At 42.8% G+C, this 11,315-nt stretch overlaps 1 protein-coding gene across 1 annotated transcript in view; it reads right to left on the bottom strand.

The window, feature by feature from the left end:
* Window positions 1-3,975: 3,975 nt before the first annotated feature.
* LOC148506697 (uncharacterized) overlaps window positions 3,976-11,315 on the bottom strand; it is a 35,360-nt gene continuing 28,020 nt past the window's right edge. Inside the window, exon 3 of the mRNA XM_088446445.1 lies at window positions 3,976-4,800. Coding sequence (XP_088302571.1) covers window positions 4,264-4,800 — 537 coding nt within the window. The 3' untranslated portion in view covers window positions 3,976-4,263. The remainder of the gene's footprint in view (window positions 4,801-11,315) is intronic.

Raw genomic sequence — 11,315 nt, 5'->3', positions numbered from 1 at the left:
AAGGTTAAACTTAGCAACTTGGGTTAGTATGGCTGAGCTGCAGTTTGTTTAATTTGATGTCACATGTTAATGTAGAACTTGAACAAGAAATGGGGGCTTTCCGCCAACAGACTAGCGAGTGTGTTATTTATATATTCCATTGTTATGTAGTACATAGGGTTCTGACAGGCCCCGATACTGTGGGGTAGGACGGGTGGGGGTTCTGGCAGGTCTTAATATTGTGGGGTGGGGTTTGCAATCCCTCATCTGTTGCGTTTTTCATATAGGATATGGGGGCATGGCTGTGCCATCTTGGCGGACATGGTCAAGCCTTCCCGGCCCATGTAATTGGTATCTCCCCCTCCTCTCGGCACCCCTCTATGTAAATAGTGTTCTGGTTATTCTGAACAAGCACATACACCTGACTCACATGAACATGAGATATCCTGGTAAGCTGTGCCAAAATCAATCTGTGATGTCATAGATTGATTTCTGTACAGCAATGCTGGTGACTCTCCATTAGAAACTCAGACACAATTTACTTGGCTCATTACAGGTTCTATATCTGTAATAACCGTTGTGTATTTCAGAGAAAGAGAGATGTTGGCGTTTATTTCTATTTTATTCTTCATATTCGGGCTGTGCAGATCCCAGGACAGATCACTGGAAAGACTGGAGATGGTGACGATACCTGATATACTGAAAGGTGTTTCTGTTAAGGTGGTCATAGAGAGCACGGCATGTAGCACAACCTGTGGAGTAGGTACAAGGCTAGAGACCCGCTGCACAGTGGACAAAAGTGGCATGCAGAGTGACTGTGTAAAGGTGACAGTGCAATGTGTTACCAGCTGGATGTGCGGTATGCACACACACACCCGGGCTGTTGGAGAGTATTTTAACATCACATGTTTCAACTCTAAAGACACTGAAGCTGACCCGGAGACCATGGATTTTTATTGGAAAGTAGCCAGAGGGGCTCTAACAACTCAGGACGCAGCCTTCCAAACAATAAAACCCAGGAGTTATGTGGTGAAGTTTGAAAACATACAAGAGGAGGATGCAGGAACATATAGATGTGATGTACATTATAAACAGGACCGCAGGTTAATAAAGCGCCTATATTTTGGGGTTAAGGTGAAGAACCCGGAGATTGCCAGTCTGAACAGCGAAAAGCTGGTCGCTAAGAGCCGGAAGGTGGTAGCTGTGGTACCACAAAGACAAAGACCAATTACAGATCGTCTAGAGAGTACACCTATCACATTACAAATACGAGTTATCATCATGCTGGGGGCTGGCATCAGTGTTGGGACACTGGCAGGTTTTGTTTATGGAGCATTACATCTGTATTTGTCTAGAAGGAGAAAGGGGGATATAGAGGAAGGTAATTTTGAACCTTTCTAAATACCAAGACATGAAGATCAGTTCCATAGACTACACTTGCCGGACATTTTTGTTGGGCTAAAAATATCTGGCTCCCAAATATGACTACAGCCTTTGGCCTTGCTCCATGTCTGCTCTAGAGTCTGTTCTCTTACTCAGGTCCACTCCAAAGACCTCAGGTTGGCCTTCAACTTGTCCAGAGACTGAAACCCAGCCTCCATCCCACTCGAGACTGCTGCATGGCCTCTATCACTACTTGGCCTCCACTTAACTCCAGAGACAGCTGGCCAGCCTCAATCATGCTCCAGAGACTGCACCAAAGACCGCTGGCCAGTCTCCAACTCTCCCCAGAGACTTTGGCCCTGCCTCCATCTTACTCTAAAGACTGCTGGCTGGCCTTTAGCCCACTCCAGAGACCACTGGTCAACATCTAGCACATACCAGAGACCACTGTCTGGCCTCAATCCCACTCCAGAGACTTGCTGGCCAGCCTCCAGCCCATTTACGAGACTGCAGGCTAACCTCCAGCTTGCTCCAAAGACTACTGGCCAGTCTCCTGAGCACCAGAGAGCGCACCAGACCATGGGACTGCCTCCAGGCCACTCAACTGACCACACCAGAGACCACTGGTTGGCCTCCAGCCCACTCCAGAGATCGCCAACTGGCCTTTAGCACATTTCAAAGACTGCTGCATGGCCTCCAGCCTGCTCCAGAGATCTCTGAATGACTTCCAGCCCACTCCAAAGACTGCTGGCTGGCCTCCAGTCCGCTCCAGGTACTGTTCCAAAGGCTGCTCATTGGCCTCCATCTAACTCCAAAAACCGCTGACCAGCCTACTGCAGAGAATGCTGTTTGGCCTCCACCCAGTTTCAGAAACTGCTGACCAACCTCCAGCCCACTTCAGAGACCACTGACTGGCATCCAGTGTACAAAGGAGACCGCTTGATAGCCTCCAGCTTGCCCAGTGATCATGGCTAAAGAGACCACTCCAGAGACCACTGGTTGGCCTCCAGCCCACTCCATGGACCATTGGTCAGCCTCCAGACCATTCCAGAGATAGCTCAATGGCCTTCAGTCTACTCCAAAGACAGCTGGATGGCCTCCACCCAACTTTAGAGACTGCTGGCCTGCCTACAGCCCACTGGTTGGCCCCCAACCCATTCCAGAGACCATTGGTTGACCTTCAGACCACTTCAGAGACCATTAGTCAGTCTCCAGCCCACTCCAGAGACCACTGTCCAGCCTCAAGCCCACTAGAAAGGCCACTGGCCAGCCTCCTGCCCCCTCCAGAGACTGCTCCAGAGGCCGCTGGCCACCATCCAACCCATGTCAGAGACTGTTTGCTGGCCTGCACCCAGCTCCAGAGACCAGTGGCCAACTTTCATCATGCTCCAGAGACCGCTGTATGGCCTCCATCTCACTCCAAAGGCAGCTGTCCAGCCTCCAGCCCACTTCAGAGACTTGCTGGGCAGTCTCCAGCCTGCTCCATAGACCACTGGCCAGCCTCCAGTCCCATCTAGAAACTGCTCTAGAGGCCATAATGCTACATACATTTCATGTGCCATTACCTTCCCATGACTGATGGAAAATGTGCTGCTCTACAGTTAAGGTGCCCACACACATACCGGTGTGCTCATGATCCGATTTCTTGTACAATTTCCTCATGAACTTTCACAGGAGCTCCCTTGCTGTCGTGATCACGATTTTGCAAAAAAGACACCCAATCTGTTTTACAATCTCACGATCTATCGGATCGTATGCATCGTGAGATTGGCCATAACAAATTGTGAGTTAAAAAAAAAACAGGCTCTTGACTATTGGTGGGAAATTTAAATAGCCATAACAATGGGAGGGGCTATCTAGGGAGTATAAAAAGCAGGCACCCTTTAAAATCTGTGTACATTCTGCTCTGCTACTAGATGAGGCTAGGTGTATTCCTGCTGAATCCTGTACATTGCTACTGTGCTCTTTGTATTTGGCTTGCCTTTTACAAAGTTTATTCTACCTGCAAGTGTGTGCTACCTACCTGCATTCTATCCTGTTCCTGAATTCTGTACTGATTCATCCCTATCGGTATAGAGTGTTGGTCGTTGAAGCTGGGGTCCGGGAGATTAGGAAGAGGGCCCAGCGAAGAAGGACGAGAGCATGCTGGACCAAGGAGTGGCTTCTACAAAGGGATACCCGCTCTCACATGTCCCTGCTGATGGAGATCAAGGAGAACAACCCAGATGACTATCGGACCTACCTGCGCATGGATGATGCCACCTTCCAGGAATTGCAGCATCTGGTGACCCCCCACATCCAGAGACAGGACACAAGGTGGCGGAGGGCAATCCCTGCTGAAGACAGACTGGTGGCTACCCATGAGGTACCTGGCTACAGGAAGGTCATTTGAAGACATGAAGTTTGGGACACTCATCTCTCCTCAGTCCTTGGGCGTCATCATTCTGGAGACCTGCAAAGCCATCGTTAAAGTGCTACAGTACCACTATTGCAAGGTAAGTAAAAAAAAAACACACCACACATTGGTTTCTTGTGTAAAGAATTTTTTTTCTTTTTTTTTTTACTCAATATAAAGCAAAATATAGCCTTCAGTGCACTGACCTGCAGGCAACTGAAAGTGTGCGCTAAACTGTGTGCAATATACTTTTTTTGTAACAAGTTCACAAAAGAACATTATCACCAAATTTTATGAATCCCAATAGGTAGCCGGCTGTATGTGATAGGGTGGGTCAGACACCAGTTTGAACAGGCCAATACACACATGGCACAAGTACACATTGTGGGCCCGGCTTCCAGCAATGTGTACTTGTGCCATGTGCATAGTGACCTTGTCCAAATGGCGTCATCACCACCCTATCCCATGCAGCAAGCACCTATTAGAATTCATAAAATTTGGTGATATTAAAAGCAAGAAAAAATGTACATCTCTGTATATTGGGGCGACTCATCCGCTGCATCCAGCAGAGCATTATACAAGGTCGTGCTGGTGCTTGGTGGGGGAGTAATATCTAACTGGGCAGGGGGGGGACGGACATACCTATTTGAGGTAGGGGAAAATAGCATTGGATCTGCAATGTTTGCAGAATTTGAGATATTTTTGCTCATACAGTGACTCAACAGGTCGTAGTTTAACCTTAGAAAATTTCTTTGGATATCTGTATCCATATTTCTCAATGTGCTGTTCACATGAGCTGTGAAATCATCTATTGCATCTGGGGGTTTCTGCAGCAGCCGTTCTGCGTTTTGGAAAAAATTGTCCTCACGTTCAGTAAGGTTTTCCTTTCTCCCCTGTTTTTTTTTCTTTTTTTGGGGTTGTTGAGAAGATGAGGGTCCAGGTGGAAGTGGAGTTTCCACTTGTGTGGTATTCTCCGGCTCACTGTCACCACCGAGCAGACTGAGGTCCGGTGTGGATGCTAAATCAGGGTCTTGGGTGGGAGTCTATATAGGGAAAAAAGATATAAAAAAATATTATAGTCATGTTTTAACCCCTTTTTTACTATTTACAGTTTCCTAACACCATGGAGGAGTGGACCAGCATCGCGGAAGATTTGTAACAACGTTGGAATTGATGAGTTCCGGGCCCCGCCCCCAAACGGAGATGGTCGCAGGGTAGTACTGCTCCAGGAAGCCAGCAACTACATCTCCGTTTACGGACACCCCCCCGCGGGTCTTAACAGCCAGAATACCGCCGCCGCTAGTGCAGGGAGAGTCAGGCAGTGCATGGAGAGGTATTTACTTCTCTCCATGCCGAATAAACAGCAGCGCCAGCGCTCAGATAGGGAGAGGCGCGAACTCCCTGCAGACACAGCCCCAAGCTTCTTCTTCACCTGTAACTGTGCCAGCATCTGATTCTCAGGGTGGGGAAGTTCATGCCCCTGTGCTGGCCTCCTATGCTGACATAGTGAAAGCAATAAGAGACACCATGGCCCCTCTGATGCAGGAGCAGGCAGACTCATTCAGGCAGGCACTGCAAGAGTCAAACAACAATATTGTAAAGCTGCAAAAGAAAGTGCAGGTCACTGAAGCTAAAATTGGAGAATTATTCCAAAATGTGTTTACACTGAGACAACAATAAGCAACATCTCCATACTCTTAATAAATTGGATGATTTAGAGAATCGGTCTAGAAGGAATAATATAAGTATTGTGGGTCTGCCCGAAACCATTAAGGGTGAGTCCCTTACACATTTTATTGCCACAACATTGCTGGACTTGCTGGAAATTGGTGATTCCTGTACTGATATGATTGTTGAACGAGCACATCGTATTGGACCGCCACGCGACAAACCAGATGCCCAGCCGAGAGTGGTGATATTTCGCTGCTTGAATTTTCTGCATCGCGAAGCTATATGGCAAGCATCTAGGCGACGCCGCTCTCTGGTGTGGGAAGGTCACAAGCTGTTCATCTTTCAAGATTATTCTGCGGAAGTAACCAGGGCTCGCAAAGCCTTTTCTTCGATTTGTGCTGGTCTAGTCAAAGAAAATAGGCGTTTTGCCTTAATGTACCCGGCAAGGCTTCGTCTGTTCACTGAAAATTCATTTCTGGATTTTTCAACACCAGATGACGCAGCAGCCTATCTTCAGGAAGAGGGTGAAGCAGTGATGGGTGCTTCTTCTTCTCCTCATGTGGATCCCGAGGGGTGACTGTTACTTTCAGACTAAGTAGTCTGATATTTGATATGCTCATTATTCCCTATGCTTTATATACATGCTTCTAATCCATTGTTCTCTCACACAAGTATGGATATGCTCTGTTACGTTTACGTATTAATATTATCTAGATCTTTAGAGATCTTATGTTGTATTATTTTATTTTATATTGTTGTATTATTATAATGTTGTCGATGGCGGTGGCGACTATTCTGTCCAAATTTATATATGTATGTATTCCACCTATATCTTTTAATTCCTGTTATATCGTCCATGGCTGCTTATTTAAAGTGGAATGCTTTCAATAGCTGCGGCTCCTTAGCGACTTGTCCCCGTGATACCAATATTGGTTGTTAAAGTTTACTATATTTTTTATTGCTAGGAAGTCCCAATTGTAGCCTGATGGCTTGCAAGCTTGTTCTTGCACTGTTTTGTTTTTTTTTTCATTATTTTTTGTATTGCGAAATATACCCACAATTTTATTTACCCCCATTTTTTCTTTTCTTTTTTTTATAATTTCTTATGTGCAATCCCCAAATTTTTGGTATTTTTTCTTTCAATCATGACAATGTCTTTACACGATACACTCGTTTCATGTAATGAGCTCTTTGCGGAATTTTTTATAATACCCAGATACTATTTGTTCTTTTCAATATACAATGCAATGAATATGTATGTTTTGATAGATTTGTATCCCCTCATTTTTTGATATGGCCCCATTGAAATTTGGTTCCTGGAATGTTGGTGGGATTAATTCACCCATCAAACGCAAAAAAAATCTCACTTATATACGAAAATTGAAAATGGATGTTATTATGTTGCAGGAATCTCATCTGATGCCACCGGAAGTTCTTAAGCTTAATTGTATGGGATATTCAGTTTTGTGTTCTTCCTCGTATTCCTCTAAAAAAAGAGGCGTTGTCACGTTGATTAGGAATCAGTTATTTCCTACTATCCTTTCTTCGTATGCTGACCCCTCTGGTAGATATACAATATCTGAAGTGAATATTATGGGTGATAATGATAAGTTCGTTTTATGTAACCTATATGCTCCAAATGTGTATTCCAAGAGTTTTTTGCAAGTATTATTACCTAAATTATCTCTATATATGGATTCATCTATTATATTTGCGGGTGACTTCAATATGGTATTTTCAGAATATATGGATAGACAACGACCCCCATCACGGATACGTAACACTCATCCGTTGGGTATTCCTTTGCTGGCCTCGGAATTGCGATTATTGGATGAATGGAGAGTGTTACACCCGACTGATTGGGAATATACTTGTTTGTCAGCCGCTCACTCCACTCTGTCTCGAATTGACTATATATTATTATCTGAGTCTCTTTTACATAAAGTGGAGGACTCTGGTATTGAACCAATTGGATTATCGGACCATGCATTGATATGGTTTCTTATGACTCTGGTGGTCGGTAGTGGTTCCTATAGACCATGGCGTTTCCCAGCATACCTTGCACATTCTGCTAATTTTCGTAGCATGTTGGAGGCAAATTGGAGTGAATATGAAACTAACAATGATATTCATAGGGACAACCCCCCTTTATACTGGAAAACCGCCAAATCAGTCCTCAGAGGGGAATTAATAGCTTACGTTTCCAAACATAAAAAAGAATGCTCCAAATTATATTTACAAGCTCAGTCAGACTTAACTACATCTTATGAAAATTTTAAGGTTACTCCTTCCCCTCCTAACAAAGAAATTTATTTAAAGGCGAAGTCGCACTTTGATGCCGTGGTAGATCAGTATGCTGCCCGACATACCTTTACTAAAAATTGTAATTTTTATAAGCATGGTAATAAGACAGGCCGCCTTCTTTCTAATTTGATTAGAAACCATTCCTCCCCCACATCCATTGTATCCCTTTTGAACCCGAATGGCGATGTGGTAAAAAAAGGTCAAGATATAGCTGAATTATTTGGTAACTTTTACAGAGATTTATATTCAGACCCACACATTGATGAAAGTACAAAGCGGGAATTTTGGGAACATATTACTCTTCCTGTTATTTCTCAGGAACAGGCGGACATGCTTATTTCTCCAATTACTTTAGAAGAAGTTTTGGCGGGTGTAAAAAAATTAAAGATGTTAAAAGCACCCGGTCCAGATGGAAATTCTGGGGAGTTTTTTAAAATTTTACAAAATAATATTTGTCCAACCCTAGTATCTTTATATAATTATATTCTTACAAATAATTGTATCCCTCCATATTTTAATTCTGCGACTATCAAGGTGCTCCCTAAACCGGGTCGTGACCCATTACTTCTGGCATCTTACAGGCCCATATCCTTGTTGGATACAGATTATAAGTTATTTATGAAAATAATTTCTAACAGAGTAAAATTAATTTTGCCTCAGATTATTGCCCCAGATCAGACGGGCTTTATTTGGGGACGCCATTCTGCGATAAACATTCGTAAAGTGATTTCTGTGATACAATCGACAGCCCTGGCTTCAGATGGGTCACCCAAATCCATTATTTCAATGGACGCCGAAAAGGCGTTCGATCTTGTAACATGGGATCACCTTTATTGCACCTTATCCAAATTTGGTTTCCCTGATCAACTTATTTCCTTATTGTCCACATTATATTCTTCCCCAATAACTCAGGTGTCTAGCAACGGGTATATGTCTTCCTCGTTTTGTGTTCAGAGAGGTACTCGCCAGGGGTGTCCTCTATCTCCTCTCCTTTTTGCAGTGGCGCTGGAACCTCTGGCGATTGCTTTGAGAGCCTCCACTGACTTCAAGGGTATTTTGGTGGGACCCACTGAACTTAAATTATCCTTATTTGCAGATGACAAGCTTTTATTTGTCTCTGATCCAATATCTTCCATCCCGGCTATAATTAAATTACTGACTGGTTTTGGTTCTTTCGCGGGGTACAAAATTAATCTCCATAAATCTGAGCTGATGCCCATCGCGAATATTTAATCTACTGATTTACAACACCCGGTTTATAATCATTTTCGGATTTCCTCAACTCAATTTAAATATCTTGGTATTAATATCCCAGTGTCCCTATCATCACTATACCACATAAATTACTCCCCTATTATATCACAATTATCCAAAATACTGGATGCTTGGAAACTGTTACCCCTCTCCCTTCTGGGTAGGATAACCCTCATTAAAAGCGTGGCTTTCCCTAAATTGTCTTATCCAATACAGATGCTTCCTATTTGCTTATGATTGTCGGATGTGAAAGCTGTCACTAAAATGTTTACTTCTTTTCTATGGAAAGGAGGTCATCCTCGTATTGCAGTGACCAAGTTATAGTTACCCAGATCTAAAGGAGGCTTAGGACTGCCTGATATACTAACGTTCATGAGGGCTGAACATTTCAGATATATCAGTGACTGGTTACTGAATAGAGACACATATACACACCCAAAAACTGAATCAGCCATGTTTGCGCCGTATTCAGCTGCCGCATTACTCCATTCCCCTAAGCATCTTATTCCTGATTATATTTTTAAAAATGTTTTATTTCATGACACTTATGCAGTTTGGCAAGCTATATGTTGGAAACTCAATAGGCTGCACACTATTTCTAAATATGTTCCATTTGTAGGTAACCCATTGTTTACCCTGGGATTGGAAAATTCTTTGTTTCTTCAATGGAGGGATAAAGGAATTGCCATGGTAAAAGATGTTTTTGATCCTGGTGGAATAGTAATACCTTTTAGCGTCATACATGATATGTATGGTATACCCCACAAGCAATTTTTTATGTATCTCCAAATAGTTCATTTTGCTCGTTCTATTATGTCACAAATTTTTTCCCTAGTTTCACCAGATCCGCTTCACAATCTATTGTCATTTATTTTACTCCATCCATATAAAACTAAATATCTTTCATTAGATCTTGTTGGCAATACATATAATAAAGCCTGGAAACAAACGGTAAAGTCGTGGGGTAGAGACATACCTTCTATAACTTCAGCTGATAACTTGCTTTTATTTTACGACTCTACCCTGAGATTTTTGCGCTGCTCTTGGTTGCAGGATGTCCATATCAAGACTATCAATAGAGTGTATATATCACAAGCTCGTAGGAGATTCATGGTAGCGGAGGAATCGGGTGACTGTCTCAAATGTAGGCGCCCGAACGCCACCTTTTTTCACAATTTTTGGTTATGTCCGAAAATACGTAAATTCTGGGGAAAGTAGTAGTATTTATTAATAATATTTTTCATTTAAACCTCAGGAATTTTAGTAACTGGGACCTTGGTGTGGATAAAAAAAAGTATAACCCCTCTTCTTACAGTCATTGTAACCATAGCCAAAAAAGTTATATTATGCAAATGGACTACCTCTACTCCCCCATTTTTGGGTTCATTATTGCTCACTACCTTATATTATGATAGGCAGACTGTTCTCCTGGATTTAGAGTCTGGTGTGGTTTCCTTTTATAATAAATGGGGCGCTTATATTGAGTCGTTAGACTCCTCCACACAGTCAAAAGTGCTAAAAGTGTTTGAAACTACAACTTGGTACTTGTATAGAAATGTGACATGATGGCTGCCATTCGTGTTGATGCTTAAGGCGTTTTGCTATATCAATATGGTTATCAGAAATTGATTCGAACCTTGTTATATCTTTAAACATTGTATGATTGAATATCTTCAGAAGTTGGATTTATTATTATCCCACTGAGGAAATTTCATGTATATTTTGAATATATGTACATTATGTATAGTTCTTTTATACCACTATTTTGAAATTTGATAATTGTAAATTTGGAAAGCATTTTTGAATACACATTGCTGTATTATACAATGTTCTATTTGAAAATAATAAAAAGATATTTAAAAAAAAAAAACAACATTGGAATTTCCCTAACTGCGGAGGAGCCATCGATGGGAAACACATCCGCATCAACTCACCTGCCAACACCAGATCATATTACTACAACTACAAAGGATTCTTCAGCATCGTTCTCATGACAGTGGTGAATGCCAACTACGAATTACTGTTTGTGGATGTCGGCAAGAATGGCCATGCTTCGGATGGTGGGTCCTTCAAAAAGACAGCTTTCTTCCAGAGACTCGCCAACAAAACCCTCAACCCTGCCCTCACTGGACCAGACGAAGCACGGCCTAAATTACGTTTTCGTCGCAGATGAGGCTTTTGCATTACATGAACATGTGATGAAGCCATTTGCACAGAGGGGCCTGACCAGAGAGAAAAGGATCTATAAGTACCGTCTATCCCAGGCACGGCGCATTGTGGAAAATGAGTTTGGAATAATGAGCAACCGCTTCCGCATTTTCCACACCAC

Source organism: Taudactylus pleione, unplaced genomic scaffold (assembly GCF_031769625.1).
Source record: "Taudactylus pleione unplaced genomic scaffold, aTauple2 ptg000398l, whole genome shotgun sequence".
Lineage (NCBI taxonomy): Eukaryota > Metazoa > Chordata > Amphibia > Anura > Myobatrachidae > Taudactylus > Taudactylus pleione.
This window is presented reverse-complemented; position numbering and strand designations above follow the sequence as displayed.